Source organism: Oryza glaberrima, chromosome 5 (assembly GCF_000147395.1).
Source record: "Oryza glaberrima chromosome 5, OglaRS2, whole genome shotgun sequence".
Lineage (NCBI taxonomy): Eukaryota > Viridiplantae > Streptophyta > Magnoliopsida > Poales > Poaceae > Oryza > Oryza glaberrima.
In genome coordinates this window covers 14,530,109-14,548,126 of record NC_068330.1, presented here as the reverse complement: position 1 = coordinate 14,548,126, position 18,018 = coordinate 14,530,109, and the positions used below count along the sequence as shown (strand labels likewise).

Sequence of the window (18,018 nt, the reverse complement as noted above, 5' to 3'; positions counted from 1 at the left end):
ACTGAATTATGGGTTGAATGGTTTGTGTATGACGTATGAACTGGATTGTGCTTTGGAATGCTTTGTGAACATTTTGGTTTGTTGTTATCAACCTGAAAATGGATGTGATATATTTTAGGGGATGCATTTTTGGTTGTACAAAGAAAGTTGAAGGATATGCATGTGTGTTGGCACTGGCAGGCTCTGCCATGGCGCTGGAGTATGGCGAGCAGCAGCTCTGCTATGGCGCTGGAGCGACCAGCTGCATATAAGATTCTGTATTGAGAGCCCAACGGTAGTTTGGTCACTCCATGAAAGAAAATGAGGAGAAAAGAAAATGAAATAGCTAAAACTCTAAAAAGTGGCAAACCATCCTGAGATCAATATATAGAGTGGCATTTTATCCTATACATCCTAGCGAGTGGCATTTTGTTGAAACCAACAATATAGAGTGGCATATTGTCCTTTTTCTCCATAGAAAATGGGGGAAATAATTGGATAGCTGCACATTGGGCCAAGAACACAATAAAAATAAATCCTACATGTTAAACAACTAAATTATCTGAATCTAGAATCTCTTAAAGCAAAGCTCTACTTTGGACTTTTTTTTTAGCTTCATTGCACAGCAGAAGCATAGAGCAGAATAGATCAGGATGGAGAGGCAAGAACACAATAATTAAAGTAAAATAATTCAAAGCCAGAAACCAGATATCTCATGCCCAACCAATGCATATCATAGGCCATGCATGTGTAGTTGATGACTTTAAGATAGTTTCATACTCTGTGCTCATAGGAAGAACAACAAACACCTTAAAGGCAAGGTAACCAGCATTTCAATAAAAAAAAAATAGAAAACATGTGTTTACTCTTCTGTGCATACCCTCTGCAATATACCGCCTACCACACTGCATAGTAAAGCCAAGCACCCACTAATATGTTTGACCACACAACAATCTATTCATTATTAATAATCTACCTATTTGATATCCAAGAATCAAGAGCTATTAAATATTGTCTGCAGAGATAAACCAGTAGATTACTACTTGTTTGGTAATTAAATGTTGCAGTACACAGCACAGCACTGGTAAGCAGCCAATCTCTAGTTGCTCCAGTCATGTGGCCATGTCTTCTCCAGCAGCACAAGGCCAAGGTAGAATTGTGGCTCAGCAGAATAGTTTCAATGCATATTCATACAAAAACAGCCGAGTTTCAATGCTTGTAAGACAACATTTTAGGTGATCAGTAATGTTTCTAACAAAACAACAAATAGTAGCTTCTAAGAATGAAGGAACCCATGCAGGTGATGGCATTGGATTGCTTGGTGATGGATCTGCTGTTCTGCAACAAATAGATCCATCCTAACCATGCCAAAACCTAGTGTTATAAGATGAAGGATCAATGGCAAACGTGAAACTTTTTTGACCAGATCGGTTGCTCCATTGCAACCATAAACCGTAAGAGATGGGGGAAAGGGAAGCAAGTAGACTCTTGGAAAAAAACAACTGATTTTGTGAAGGGAAGCCAAGCCAAATGCTTTTACTCTGAACTTGTTTCTTTTTTTTACAGGCGCACAACAAACATTTTAGTGATGTTCCAAAAAAGAAACATAACTAACTCTCAAATCAATATCCAAAAAGTTGTGTACCAAAATCTTGCTGGGTAAATGAATTGGTAGCAATCCGGATTCATGCATCAAGAAGCAGAGCACCTAGCTAGGCAGGAGAAACAAATCGACTAACCTTGTTTCGGCAAGATGAACATGTTCTACAAAAGGTTTCTCAGGAGGGGATTACAGGAAGAAACATTGCCACAAGAGGAATTCGCACCACCACTGAGCTCGAGTGTTGCGCAGTTGAGTTGCATCCTCAAGCTTGCTTCTTACCGGAGTACCCCCGTCGCCGTTTGGACTCAAGCTCCATCCCGCTAGAGCGCGCCGCCACCGCAGGTAGATGAGACCGCCTCCCACCTAGAGCCCATCACCAGTTCAAGTGTCCATCCCAGTCGAAGGTGCAAAGGCATCTATCCACTAGCTTGCTTCTCGCCTGATGTTGCCGTCGTCGCTGCTCCATAGAACCGCGGCCAGATCAGGAGAAATGAGTTTGTGGGGGAGACAGGGATGGGCGACATCGCTGAGAGAGAGAGAGAGAGAGAGAGAGAGCGGGGGGGGCAAGATGCGGCCTCGTCGGTGCTCCAGCGAGTCTCCACCATGGAGGAGTGAAGTGGAGGGCACATGGGAGAGGTCGTCGCCGGTGGGGAAAAGCGAGCGAGGGCCGGCCACCGCGAGGATAGTGGGAGAAAGCGAGAGAGGGAGAGGGGAAGGGCGGGCAACAATGGTGGGCTGGCGGCTAGGGTTTGGGGGAGGTCGAGGGATGTCCGTTTTTTTAAAATGACCCTTCAAGAGCACAATCCTATTTTTCGATTTTTTTTTCTTCTTAGCATAAGATATGCTAGATTTTAAAGGTCTTTTAGGTAAGAATACATAACTTAGAAACATATATGGTTGAGGACTGCCATCAAAATATCAGTAACATTAAGTTTTTTTTTTGCAAAACGGCTAGAGTCGACGCGGAACCACGAGTGCTCGCGAAATCCAGCAGCATTGGGCATCCGGGGTAACGTGGATAGCACGGGAAACGGCCACGCTGCCCCGAATCGCTGTGGAGGCTCCATTCGGGGCATGTTTTAATTTAACCGATATGCAGTGGTAAATGGTAGGATATGCACGCATGAGCGTTCATTGGGACTATGTGATACCTGCACATAGGAGGCTTTAGGCCGAGTTTTTTCCCAACTTTCCCAACTCACTTCCCCCGTGTTCCGCACGCATGTTTTTCAAATTGCTAAATGATGCGTTTTTTTTAAAAAAAAAATTTATATACGAAAGTTGCTTAAAAAATCATATTGATTTATTTTTCTTAAAAAATAGCTAATACTTAATTAATAACGCGCTAATGGACCGCTCCGTTTTCCATGCGCTGGAAATATGTTCCCAACACTGGGAAACAATCACAGCCTTAGGTCCTCAATGGGTCTATAGTTGCATGTGTTGGACGCACACGCATGTGTGTGTGGTGTTGTATATGTGGAGTGAATTCGTGTGCGTCCTTAGCTGTACTATCTTAAAAAAAAGGTCCATGAAGAAACAAATTATTTTTCCATGACACAAAATATTACTTTTACATCCAATTCATATTATAAATCGTTTTGATTTTTTTCTAGTCAAACTTATTTAAATTTAACTAAATTTATAGAAAATTTTAGCTATATCTATAACACCAAATTAGTTATATTGAATGTAGCATTGAATATAATTTGATAATATGTTTGTTCTGCGTTCAAAATATTGCTATATTTTTCTACAATACTTAGCTAAACTTAAGAAAAAATAACTAGAGAAAAAGTCAAAGTGATTTATCATATAAATCGGAGTGAGTACCATATACCAGTGTACTCAACACAGTGTTCAATGGACCGTATCACTGGCTAAAAGTAAAATACATAAATTTCAAAAAAGAAAAAAGAATTACCATCACGCCAAGTGTGTTTTTGGAGCATGCATATACGAGTTCATACCCCGCTACACACTAACACACATTACACTCGCACACTCACAAATGTATCTCCTAATAATGCAAATCAATAGAAATTGATAGCAAATCCCTACTCTAACTAATTTTTTTCCAGGTCACTAAAATTTGTTGAACACCAGGCTTTGAAACTTTCTAATCTAATTTTCAAGTTTCACATTCTATTTCAGAAACCACAACGATAGCCGATCATATTCTTTTGAGCACTACCACACAAACTAAACTTTTTCCTTTTACAGAACTCTTACAAACAACAATATCAACCATTTAATTTATCAAGATAAATAAGAGCAAGTTTAATAATATAGTCAAGTATCAGCTCTGAATCACCTATAGTCAATTTAATAGCCAATTTATACATATTTACCGGTAAATATATACAATACACTAGTAATATCTGAGCCCACCTGTCTTACACACATTGCTCTTCTCTTTCCTTATTTATCTTCTCGATATATGTACTCCCTCTGTCCCAATATATTAAAACTTAGGACCGGATGGGACATTTTCTAGTAGTACGAATCTGGACAGACTGTTAGAAAATGTCCCATCTGAACTAGATTTTAATATATTGGGACGGAGGGAGTACGTGCTTACAGCAATTTTTAGTGTGCTATTGTACCTGCTGTACTACCATACTCACATAGTCACATTACGACACGTCAGAGGTAAGCGTAGGCGTTATTTCATCGGCTGCTTGATATGCTGCTGCCGCCTGCCTGGGAGGCACATCGAGCAGTTTAATTAAGGCAATTAAGGCCGTGTTTAGATTTTTTTTTTCAAAAAGATCACATCAAATGCTTTGAAACATGTATAGAGTATTAAATATGGAAAAAAAATCAATTACACAGTTTGCATGTAAATTACGAGACGATTTTTTTAAGTCTAATTACACCCTAATTTAACAATGTGATGGTACAGTAAACATTTACTAATGATGAATTAATTAGGCTTAATAAATTCGGGCAGTATATAGGCGAAATCTATAATTTATTTTGTTATTAGTTTATGTCTAATACTTTAAATATGTTTCTGTATATTTAAAAATTTTCTGGCCAAGGGACTTAAACACAGCCTAATAGTTGTCCTAATCCATGCACGTTTGCATAGTACGTTTCCACAAGGAGCGGAAGCATCGCATGGATGATTGATTGATTACCAAGATCTCTCCCAAGTTGATTTGATTTTGACCAACTGCTACAGTATATAATCACACCTGATAGCACCGGGCCACCGGCCAAAACACGCGTGCATTTTCTACTCTTTCCATCGGAGGAACACGAGACACGTACGTCCTCGTTCTGCCCAGCCAACCTAATTGGACCAATCCGATGTCTAATCTAAGTCATTACGGGGATCAAGGACAAAAGGAGAATGAAAATCGCACTTCATTTCTATGGCGCTCTTTTGAAATCGAGACAATTTACGCAAATTTCACGAGAATTTTAAACTGATCTCAACAAAAATCCGCTAAAACAACATCCATTGAGCTGTGACCGTGGTGGAGGGAGGAATCCGTGCCACGTGACCCAAAACCGAACTCGAATCCTTTCCGAACTCGAATCCTTTCCGCCAAAGCTGGGCCCACATGCCAGCCAGATGCACACAATTCCGATTTGCTTTTCAAAGTTCCAAAACTATAAAAACTTCCTCCTCCCTTTTCCCATCTCTCTCCTCTTCCTCGCATTTCCCGCACCACGAAGGAATCAAACGAAAAAAAAAAGAAAAAAAAAACTCCAATCAGATCGGCCCCCACGTATCGTCTTCCCGTTCCATTCCTTCTCGAAGCTTCCATGAACGTGGAGCGCCTCGTCCCCGGCGGCGCCGGCGGCGGCGGCGGCCGCTTCCGGTACGAGCGGATGCCGGCTAGGGGCCCGGCGGATGACGGGGAGGGGGAGGAGGAGGAGGAGGAGGCGGCGGTGCCGGAGCGGCGGCCGGAGGTCCTGGCGGCGTCGGCGTCGTTCCGCCTCTCGGAGGCGGCGCGGGTGTTCGAGGAGCTCCCCAGGGCGTCGATCGTCGCCGTGTCGCGCCCCGACGCCGGGGACATCACCCCGATGCTGCTGTCGTACACCATCGAGGTGCACTACAAGCAGGTTCGCGGATCCTCCCCTGCCTTCTCTCCTGTTCGGTTTATTCACTGTTCTGAGAAACATCATGTGAAAATTTGGTGTGATGAGAGGGGGTGAATTAGTCTAGAATTGCGTCCTTTTTTTTTGGTCGGCAAATTCCACGATCATATTACATACATACACGTTATAGTTCAATTTGTTGGTACTAATAACTACAGCTCATGATTTTAGTTGCTGCGCGAAATGTGCCTTCTGATTGTGAGTTGTGATCTCTACGCCACTACGAACTTGTTTGATTTTAATGGCCTGCAATTCCCCATGTAGAAAGGGAAAGGGGGTTAATGTTCCATGATTGATGGTACCAGTCAACTACTAGTAGGATTTTTCACAATCTCAAACGTTACAGCGTGTCCATGGCATTGTGGGAGTTGATATTAATGGTTCAGTATTGGATAGGCGTGACTTTTATGCATGGATGTTAAGACTACATCAGATTTACTGCTGATCAACCTGTCTCGAGCAGGTCTGCTCTTAAATTAATCATGTGCAAATACAGTCTATGTGAATAGATTAAACTTGTGTGTGGAGTTTTTTGGTGCAGTATGCGCCTAATCGATCATTGTTTTTGATTGGATGATGTGGTTACTTGCACTGTAAACGGCCTATTAACCTGAGTATAATGGGATGTTTGTTCTACCTGTTATGCGCTCATTTTTATCTGCTCTTACTTGGTGAGGCTAACTGCCTAGAGTACTCACCTACTCAGTCAGATGAGTACTCAGCCATGTAGACTTGGTTTTCATACACTGAAGTTTATGGTGGTTTCTGGTTAAGCATGTTCCATGAACCAGATATTTGCTGCTTTGTTGCTAGATGTTCATATGAAATTTGTGTTGTGTAAAATTGTCATCCCCATTTAGCATTTGCAACAACGTGTGTCCAATTCCTCACATACAACTTGGTAGAACTTCTTTGTCCTTTTATATGTATTGAAAGTACTTGTTTTCTTTTGTTACAAGAATTTATAAATGGACCACTTTTAACTTTTATTTTGTGTTGGATTTAGATTTTAGGTCATAATGTTTCCTGTAATTGACAGGTATTTTTGGTCCTAAGTTCTGATGATCACTATGATCCATTGGAATTCTAATATGGTTACCTACATATACAGAGGTACTTAATTAGACACAATCAATTCAAGATCAAGAAATTGACTAACTTAGAGGATATCTCAAATATAGATTGAAGGGCGTGCCATGGTGATTTTGTTTGTGCCAATTTGTAACTGCAATAGATCCTAAACTGAAATGATTTCTATCATCTTGACTTGTAACGTTGCAAATCAACTATCTAGTATTGACTACTGACCAACTTGGCCTTAACAACTTGGTACATGCTTAATTTGTCAAAACTCGAGGCTGTTAAGAAAGTCCGTGTTCCCTTTCACTTCACATCTTATTATCTTAAAATGTGATAAGGAACTTTGTGGAACACATGTTTATGACCAGTTTGAAATTAATGGACTGCATGCACTACACGGCACAACCCGTGTGCAGATGTTTTATACATGCACACATGGACAAAGGCAAACAAAAAATGTTGAACTTGTGAAATGAATGAGTTTTATTTCTTAATACTTGTCATATATAATTTTTCTACTTGTGGTGCATACTTGCTTTCCTGTGATGGACATTTTCTTCTTTACACTGTCCTATTTATTTCCATTAAATATGAATGTTTCATATGTGAACTGAGAAATGTTTCACTGCTTCCACCAGTTTAGGTGGCGTCTATATAAGAAAGCTTCACAAGTTCTCTATCTACATTTTGCATTGAAGAGGCGTGAATTTCTTGAAGAATTCCATGAGAAGCAAGAACAGGTTGGTTATATGACCATTATGATTCATGATGCTTTTCAGTACTGGATTTCAACCTGTAAGTTCCTTAAAGCAAACTCGTTGAGTTGCCGTGCAGTTGTGCTGTTTGATTGGAGATATAATTTATTTTTTTTACTCTTAACTTCTGTACATCTCAAAAGTTAGTTAGTTTTAGTATTAGAATGGGCCGCAACTATTTATTTTAGAATTATATGAGCCATTAGGTCATAATAAAAACAACTGTTAACAGTATGGTATTAGAGCTAGGTTGAATAGAGACATCCAATTCATAATATGGTATTAGAGCTAGGTTGAACTTCTCCTTGTTGCTAGTGTGGATATGGCATCATTGCCTTGTCCTCTTAGATTTAGGTCGTCCTTGTTGTCATATGAAACTATTGACGACTAGAGGATCTCACCTATTTGTTGCCTGTGCGGTGGCACACCTGCTCCTCAAAAACCCCTGGTGACACCAGCAACACCAATCTATTGTGGTTCCCTATTGATGTATCTCCAAGAGATTGTTCCTGGAACAAGTAAAGATCTTTATGATGAGGTGCAGGGCATGACATCTTCTCTCCCCCTTGCTTCAAGTGTATCTCATATTATATATTCTATTTATTGTTTTAAGGTTCTTGCCGATCCCTTTTTATTTTTTTTCTCAAAAACGCAGGATGACTGCATTTCATTTAAGGAGATCCCTTTTTATTTTAAAATGTTACCTTAACATCTTGTTATTAGAATTTATCATCATTTAACTTTTACAAGTATTGATGCACTCTATGGAAAGTGGAGGAGGCATAAATATGTGTGAAAATAGGATGGGGTATAGAAGGAAGCCATTGCATCTGGTCAGATTTAGTTTGTTAGATAACAGATAATAAAATAGCTTATTATTTATGGCTCATACTTCCTAGTCCGCTTAGTGGATCAATATTTACATATTCCTCATCAGTTCATCAGGTTTTGCAAATTTTTATGTTTTTTAATATTATGTCCAAACAAAAAGAGGCAGTTTCCACAAATATAAGGGGTTGAAGGGAAAGATTGGGAAAGCAGCACTCCAAAATCCCTTATATTTGTGGATACAGGCAGGGAGTAAGTCTTTAAGCACAGATTTTTATGTTGGAGCAACTCACCTACTTCTTCCTCTTTACTTTAACTTAAATATGACACGTTTTAACCATTTGATATCTGGAGAAATGTCATTAGGATGGGAAGCAGAGTTAAGCGGGGAGTACTAAGTTGATTTCTTATTTTGTGATTCAAGGTCAAAGAGTGGCTCCAAAATCTGGGAATTGGGGAGCACATGCCAGTAGGACATGATGAGGATGAAGCAGACGATGTGAATGTTCCTGCACAGGCTGAAGAAAACTCCATTAGACATAGGTAAATTTTTTTATACATCAACGACGCACTAGTAGTTGATGTATAGTTATGCTTTATCATATTGCAAATGTTGAATTAGAGCAGTTGAGTCTCCATATGTTATCCCATGCATGCAGTAAGCAAGACATTGAACCTGTTGTGGCAGAAATGTTCCTTCAAGTGCTGTTTTGCCTGTCATTCGACCAGCTCTGGGGCGTCAACACTCAGTTTCTGATCGAGCAAAAGTTGCCATGCAAGAATATCTGAACCATTTTTTGGGGAACTTGGACATTGTCAACTCACCGGAGGTACTCATTACCCAAATCTTTATACATTTCACTCTATTGTTTCCAATTAGAATAAATGTTGACCAAAATATCCTATCTGCATCTAGATTAGTTTTATCGTCAAGAGTCAGTACTAAAATATCTTTCAAAATACAGGTTTGCAAATTTTTGGAGGTATCATGTTTGTCATTTTTACCGGAATATGGGCCTAAGCTAAAGGAAGATTATGTATCTGTTGGACACTTGCCAAAAATTCAGAAGGACCATAAAGAAAACTGTTGTTCATGTGGGTTGTTTAGCTGTTGCAAAAGCAGCTGGCAAAAGGTATTATATTTTTTGTAGTTCAGTTTTGTATTTAGCTATCTTATAATCATTGTATTTAAGATATTGAATTGAACAATTTTTCAATAGGTTTGGGTTGTCCTGAAGCCAGGATTCTTAGCTTTACTCAAAGATCCTTTTGATCCAAAGCTTTTAGATGTCCTTATCTTTGATGCACTGCCACATATGGATATAAGTGGAGAGGGCCAAATATCTCTAGCAAAAGAGATCAAGGAACGAAACCCGTTGCATTTTGGACTCCAGGTACATATTCCATTTTATGATCTCATGCCAAGTTAGCACGTTCGTCTGAAATGCAATACTTTTATTTTTGGTTGTTGACGATGGAAACATTTTTATATCTATTGCAAGAATGTTGAGTTTAGCCAGATGGTGATTGTTTAGTTTAGCCTTGCTGCAAAGTGACAGCTAGCTAGATATCAGAATATTACTTAAAAAATCTTAGTGATTTTTTTGTTCTGGGCCTAAAAAAGGTGCACTCAGTTAATTATTTGATCTTACAGTAAATATATAAGTGCTTCTGGAAAGCCACCACAATGCCCAATAGAGCCTTAGGAGTCTGCAGGATTATCTCTTTCTCCTTTTGTCGTATGGATATCTAATGAATACATAACATCCTTGTTATGAAAAATGCTACTTTTACAGAATATTTTTGTAGTGAATTGCATACTCATAAAAAATACATAAACTCTAAAACAAGTTTTGAATGCAGCGATTCTTTTCTTATTTATGTGGGAACTGAATTATTTCTTGTGGAATTCCTGCCTTCCAATCAATTGATACTGATATTGGTAGTTCTGAGCTGGTCCACCTGTTCATACTATTTTGATACAAGCGTTAACCTTATATTTCTGTGGAGTCTAAACATATTTGTGCTTTTTTGGAGGAAGGTGTCTTCTGGTGGCCGGACTTTAAAGTTACGAACAAGAAGTTCTTCTAAAGTGAAAGACTGGGTTAGTGCAATAAATGCTGCTCGACAAACTCCAGAGGGCTGGTGTTACCCTCATCGTTTTGGTTCATTTGCTCCACCAAGGGGTCTAATGCCAGATGGGAGTATGGTACAGTGGTTTATAGACGGAGAAGCTGCATTTCAGGCAATTGCTTCCTCCATTGAGCAAGCAAAATCAGAGGTTAACATTGTGTTGCTTCAATAGTTACATATGGAGAAAATAACTACAATTGTGTAAATCTTAAGATAACCGAATATTTGATGCAGATATTTATTACTGGCTGGTGGCTCTGCCCAGAATTGTTTCTCCGACGCCCTTTCCAACATCATGGGTCATCTAGGCTTGATGCTCTACTGGAAGCTAGAGCTAAGCAGGGTGTACAGGTATCATAATGGTTTCCTTTTAATCAAAGTTGCAGACCTGTTATATGATGTGTGAGGTGCTTAAGTTATGTAGCAATGCTTGCTACTTCATTCACGTGTCAATTGCATGAATTGTAGATGCCTGAATCATAGACATTTTATATCTTCTGAAAATGGCTTACTTTGTGAGGTTCAAGTCTGTTTACCTTTCAAGCTCAAACAAAAAAGAAAAAAAATCCATGAATCCCATCTGCTGACAAACTATTCAAATAGACCCCTGCATTCGGGGCTTCTGGCCCTTCTGCCTCCCACACACCGTCATCCTCACTTCCTCTTGCATACGCTTACAAGTTATGTAATTATCAATTCCTTAGAGACAGAGATCACACAAGAAGATTTCACGATCCATAGGTCCCTGGCACTAATCTTTCTTTGTGAAAATACATTAGAAGTTAATGACTTTCCCCGCAAAAAAAAAGAAGTTAATGACTTCATAATAGGTCCCTGGCACTGATCATTTTTTTAAAGAATTGTCTTAATGCCTGGTTTTGTCAAATTTAACCAAGAACAAGCTATAGGGGTGTTTTTGGATTCACACCATGCTTTGGTGCTTATGAGTTCCATTGCACACTTTTGTTGTATTTATTCTTATTCTTAATTTTTTTATTGTTTTTGGTGCAAGGCAGGAATGATAGGTTCCTGTCATTGCCTCTGGTCATTGATAAACTATGAACTTATCACATGACTTGAAAAAGCAAAATGAGTCAAAAACTAGATGGCTCATAAAAACCGACAGTTACTGACTGTCTACTCTGAATTTTGGTAATTATGCAGATCTACATTCTTTTGTACAAGGAAGTTGCTCTTGCATTGAAAATCAACAGCTTGTACAGTAAACAGAAGCTACTTAACATTCATGAGAATGTAAAAGTTCTGCGATATCCTGATCATTTCTCAAGCGGTGTATACTTGTGGTATGACGAATCTGTTTTTGTCTCCCTATGTTCAATGCAAACTATTTAATTATAACAACTTAACTTCTTATTTTCACTTTAAGGTCACACCATGAGAAAATTGTGATAGTAGATAATCAAGTATGCTATCTTGGAGGTCTTGATCTGTGCTTTGGTCGCTACGATAATTCTGCGCACAAACTTTCAGATGTTCCTCCTGTGATATGGCCAGGGAAAGACTACTATAACCCCAGGTAACTATGGTATTTCGTTTATCATGGTATTTATGTAGGATTATTCCCAAATTATTCTTACCTGAGTTTTCCTGCTGTACATAAGGGAATCTGAGCCAAATTCCTGGGAGGACACAATGAAAGATGAGCTGGACCGAACTAAATATCCTCGCATGCCTTGGCATGATGTTCAGTGTGCTCTCTACGGTCCACCTTGTCGGGATGCTGCAAGGCATTTTGTTCAGCGCTGGAATTATGCAAAGGTTTGTCTGTTCCATTGCATACTCATCATAGAAAGTGTCTTCCCCTTCATTATTGTAAATAAAATACCTTTTTTTTTCCAGAGGAACAAAGCTCCCAATGAGCAAGGAATTCCCTTACTAATGCCTCATCACCACATGGTAATTCCACATTACAAGGGCATAAGCCAAGAAATTAATAGTGAGGCTGATGGTAAACAAAATCATGACAAGGATTGTGATGTTAAAAAACCAGTCTCTGTGGACTCACGGGAGTCTTGTCAGGACATTCCATTGCTTTTACCTCAAGAGCTTGAACCACCGGCATTGCCCAATGGAGATTTAAGAGTGAACGATTTAGACGCCAACCACTCTGATCACCTACACAAAACAAGCTTCAATCAGCCTTTGCTCAACCGGAAGGCAAAGTTGGATTCTTCCCGACAAGATTTGCCCATGAGAGGTTTCGTAGACAATATAAGTTCCCTTGAGTCGTCATCTATTAGGCATTTTGATTCTTCCAAAGAAGAAAAGTATCACATGGATAAGAACTGGTGGGAGATGCAAGAAAGAGGAGATCAAGTTGCTTCACTACTTGATATAGGGCAAGTTGGTCCAAGGGCAACTTGTCATTGTCAGGTCAGTATTGAAGTTAATTTTGAATTAATTTGTTGATGCCAATGAATGAGATAATGGGCAAGAGTTTCTCAAAGTTTTGGCTATTTTAGTTATATAACTATGCTACACAAGTTACGTGGTTTGCTATCTGAAGATTGTAATTCATTGGAAGTTTGGAGTTTTAACAGCTGCATTATTGGTAGACAGTAATTCATTAGGAAATAATATGAAATCTTTTGTTATAACAGATGCAACATGAATGCTATAGGAAAAGAGGCAAACATGGAAAATCTGAAACCAGGGCTAGTAACTATGTATGACGTAACATGTGATACTTATCTAGTTCGAAACAAAGTCGATGATCAGTATGAGTCTAATGACCGACACAAAATGTGATTCTTATCAGTTTTGCTGCTTTTGGTGATGTTGTCTTTTCATATTCTGGGTTCAGATTATGTTGGTTATTTGCATATTTAATTGGTATCGAAACAGAAAAATATCTAAGATCAGTTTGTTAGTCTATTCATAATTTATTAATTCTTTTGGGTGTGGCATAATGTTTTTATTGAAGTTGCTAAATGTAAATTCTGTCTTCATGATCACCATTTCTTCAAAAGGGCTGACATATAAGATGTTCCTGCTGTATATTCAGATATGCTTGTATACTAAATTACTAAACTAACATTAGAAACCATTATAATAATTGCATCAAATAATTATCGTAAGTTAATGAATTTATATTTTGGTTCAGGTAATTAGAAGTGTTGGTCAATGGTCAGCTGGAACCACTCAAATCGAAGGAAGCATCCACAATGCCTATTTTTCTCTTATTGAAAAGGCAGAACATTTTGTATATATCGAGGTCCGCGTTTTGCATTTTTTTTAAACATCAAAAATTCAATTCTAAACAATAGTATATTAGTAGGTTTTACTAGATAATGATCTTTAAATAATGTTCAGTAATTGTCACTATCTCATTACACATTATTCTGTCCAGTTTCTTTGGTATAAAAAATCATTTTTTTTTGCACACATACTCCATAAGTATGTAATTAATATCCATGAGACTGCCAGCAAATTGTCTAACATCCTATTTGCGCACCTTTTTTGCAGAATCAATTTTTCATATCAGGCCTTTCAGGAGATGAAACGATAAAAAATCGTGTATTGGAAGCATTATACAGGCGCATACTTCGGGCAGAGAGAGAAAAAAAGCGCTTCAAAGCCATCATAATAATACCTCTGTTACCTGGTTTTCAGGTAATTTTCTACTGCAGCAATTAGGAATGTTTTTGTTCCTGGTTACTCACATAATATCGTGACAGGGAGGCATTGATGATGGCGGAGCTGCATCTGTGAGAGCAATTATGCATTGGCAATACCGGACTATCTGTAGAGGCCCTAATTCTATACTTCAGAATCTATATGATGTTATTGGTCCAAAAGCACATGATTATATCTCCTTTTATGGTCTTAGAGCACATGGTAGACTATGCGAAGGAGGTCCCTTGGTCACTAATCAGGTAAAGTATGAGTCTTGTCCATTTCTGGAGCATGTTTTGTTTTCTGCCAGGGTCCTGGCACTTTGCCATTTAAGAGTTGTGATTCAAAGAATTAGCATGTAAAATATTTGGCATTGCAGATTTATGTCCACAGTAAGTTGATGATAATTGATGACCGCATCACATTGATTGGATCAGCTAACATAAATGATAGAAGCTTGCTTGGATCAAGAGATTCTGAGGTATGCTTTTCTCATATTCCTGTGTCCACTATATTTTGGTACGTTGCACCTTAACTTGTATGGTTATCTGATGAGGAGTATTTGCTTTTCAATTAACTCTATTTGGTAAATGGCAAATCGCTTACATCAAGTAATGTTTTAATGTTGGATGTCGATTATCTGATAGTTTACCCTTGTCACCTTGTAGATTGCCGTGGTCATTGAAGATAAAGAAGTTGTTAGTTCCAAAATGAATGGAAAACCTTGGGAAGCTGGGAAGTTTTCTCTAAGCCTACGTCTCTCTCTCTGGGCAGAGCACCTTGGCCTTCATCGAGGAGAGGTTTGGGATATATTGCATTTATGCTTTGATTCTTCTGTCGGTAATCTTTTGTTAATAGACAGATGTGCTTAGTATTGCAGAATCTCCAATGTACTCTTTAACCATTTTTTTCTAGGTATGCTAGCGATTCACATAAAATATATGGTATGGGAAATGTATTTTTAATTAAATATTTAGTAATATCTTTCCATTAGATAGTATAAATACATTTGAATCTCATTCCAAATGGTGGTGACCTTGTGAACATCTGCCCCGTGACAAAATTCCACATACATTTCACAATATATTTACGTCTTACTGTACTAATGTCTTATGTAAGCCGCTATAAACTTTTGACATGTGATAAACAATTTGATATTATCACGATATGCTTGATGAAGCTTTCTTATATTCATTGCAGCAGATAGGTATATCATGTGCATTATTTTGATTGTTTAAAATATAAATGTGATATACAGGTCAGCCATATTATGGACCCTATCGATGACTCAACTTTCAAAAATATCTGGATGGCCACTGCTAAGGTGAGAGAAAACATAAACGTTTTTTCCTGCCATAGTCAATTTAACCCTAACCATTTGTATCACTCAAAACTGCTAATGCTACTCTTCCTAGAATGTAGAAATCGATTTAGGATGTCTAACCTGGTACTTGATATAATGTTAGGATGTTGCTTTCTTCAGTTGTAAAATCCTAAACTGCATGATGCATGTTATATCAAATGCTTTAGTCATGGCAATCTCCAGTAATACTCATAAACTAGTTAACTGTTTTTTTTGGCAGACAAATACCATGATTTACCAAGATGTCTTCTCATGTGTACCTAATGATCTTATCCATTCAAGGTATGAATTGACCATTCGATTTCGGTTGCTATTTTTACAAATTGCTCTGGACTCTAAACATAATGAGCATGCAGGGCCCAATTTCGGCAGAGCTTTGCTCACTGCAGGGATAAAATCGGTCACAGTACAATCGATTTGGGGGTTGCCCAAGAGAAGCTGGAAACCTACCAGGACGGCGATCTCAAGGGTACGGACCCTATGGAAAGATTGCAGATGATCAAAGGTCACCTTGTTTCTTTCCCGTTGGATTTCATGTCCCAAGAGGACTTGAGACCATATTTCAGTGAAAGTGAATATTATACGTCTCCACAAGTTTTCCATTAGCTTCTTTTTCATGGAAAAATTACTCCCCTACTGCCATAGTTGTACATAGTGCAGAGGTCAACCTTTAGGTGTTTCACATATTTTTGTCAAATGGGGAAAAGAAAGAAATTATCAACCCACAGACCGGTGGAAAGGTTACAAGTACAGTTTAGTCACCGGTACGTTCCTTCTCTTTTTGGGCAAGAGAACACTCTGCTCAGTTCATTCTGTTCGACACAAAGAATATAGGAGTGTAGATAGTTTATACGGCACCTTTTTTCCCCTTTTTTAGGCAAGAATTACTCCTGTTGAGTTAACTCTTTGTTGACATAAAGAAAAGCTTTCCCCCCCTTCCAAGCTGTGTCTCAGACTTCCAGTACGTGCACATTTTACATTGTCTACAACTAAACAATGGCATTCGATCCATACATTTTGGTTGAAACCAATGACAATCCATGTAATCATGTACTGGTATCGCCTCTGGAAATGTTCAGTGTTTTCCTGCATTTGTAATGTTTCACGCCCTTAGCTTCTGAAGAGCAGAGGACCAGGGCCAGTTAAGACTAATGCTTTCATGTCGTTCTTTTTTTTTTTTTGTCACAATGAAAGCTTACAAAATACAAAGGAAACCTATACGTGACTATTGAAATTCTGGAATGCAAAATGGGGTAACTAAACTAACCTGTAAGCAATTTATTAGTTGATCTAGGGTTGATTGTAGTTTTTCCCTCTAATGAAGGTAGGATTATGATTACTGACATGTCTTTTGTTTCCAAAAACATTAATTTTTTTTCGTAACTATTATCTGGTGTGTAGCTTTTCCCCTCAGATTTATTTGTAATTCTTAGCACATGAGAGCGAATATGGTAGTAGATTCTTTTCACCTTGCTTTAATAATATATTAGTCATATCTAACCAATTATCTTAAACTCAAGAAGAGGTATGAAAACACATGACCTCCATATATTCTCAACCACTACCTTTCCATATACCTTTAAATATGTATCCACAAAGGCGAAATCTCTTGTTGTTACTGCTGATAGTCTGCTAAATACATGTGAATTCCGTTTACCACTCGACTTAGAGTTACAACCATTGGCGCGTGATTCGCCCATGGTTTTCCCACAGAATTCCCGGTGCTAAGCTAGCTACGTCATCTGTCGGTGAGGCCACTTTTGCGGTGATTCGCTTGCGTTGGATGAACAACAGAACGAACTGGGCTATACAGCGTGCAGACGCAGGATTGTCCAGCAGAAACTCCAATCTCCAGAAGGGTTCTCTTTACACGCATGATGTTTCATACTGACGTAGTACTACTACTCATCTCATCAAATTTAAACCACCAAAACCAAAATGCTGACTCTGATCAACCTGCATCGGTTGATGCCAAAGTGCTCGCTTAAATTAACACGGGGCATTTGTCCCATTGTGTCATCAGCAACATGGATGCATTATGCATGATGATGGATATATGCAGATGCAGGTATAGTAGTATCTTCCAAGATCCGACACTAAAGTCTGTAAAGAGGAGTGGTTGCAGAAGCTAGCGCCGTACGTGTCACGGTTGTTAGAGGGGAAAAAGGGACACCATATGGTATCGTACGTGTTCAGTACTGGAATGCGCCGGCCGTTCTCTAGGGTAAGTGGATGACACGTGAAGAAGACGACGACTAGATGCATCGTCTAACGTACAAGGTGTACACAGCCTTGGGTACTAGGGTGTATATTATGTGTGTCAAGGGTTAATTGCTGTGCAACGTCGTACCATTTGATTTTTAGCTAGGGAATAATGGCGATCATTGCATCATGCACATTCATCCATTCATGATTCATCTTATCTTGTATATTTGAGTGCATTCAGTGCTGATTATGTACATACGTTGATTCTATTGATCATTAGATCGCCATTTGAGATGTACAGAATAATCAAATGGACTAACGAA

General features: G+C 38.7%; 1 protein-coding gene across 1 annotated transcript; it reads left to right on the top strand.

Annotated features, from left to right (window-relative positions):
• Nucleotides 1–5,232: 5,232 nt before the first annotated feature.
• On the top strand, nucleotides 5,233–17,252 carry LOC127773758 (phospholipase D zeta 1-like). The gene is made up of 20 exons (XM_052299931.1): nucleotides 5,233–5,659; nucleotides 7,414–7,515; nucleotides 8,783–8,901; nucleotides 9,047–9,188; nucleotides 9,324–9,491; nucleotides 9,579–9,752; nucleotides 10,400–10,639; nucleotides 10,726–10,842; nucleotides 11,656–11,795; nucleotides 11,879–12,028; nucleotides 12,114–12,270; nucleotides 12,352–12,885; nucleotides 13,616–13,726; nucleotides 13,978–14,124; nucleotides 14,190–14,387; nucleotides 14,507–14,608; nucleotides 14,796–14,927; nucleotides 15,386–15,451; nucleotides 15,711–15,772; nucleotides 15,847–17,252. The coding sequence occupies exons 1-20, from the start codon at nucleotides 5,360–5,362 to the stop codon at nucleotides 16,094–16,096; spliced, it is 3,411 nt and encodes a 1,136-aa protein (XP_052155891.1). The 5' UTR covers nucleotides 5,233–5,359; the 3' UTR covers nucleotides 16,097–17,252.
• Nucleotides 17,253–18,018: the final 766 nt, after the last annotated feature.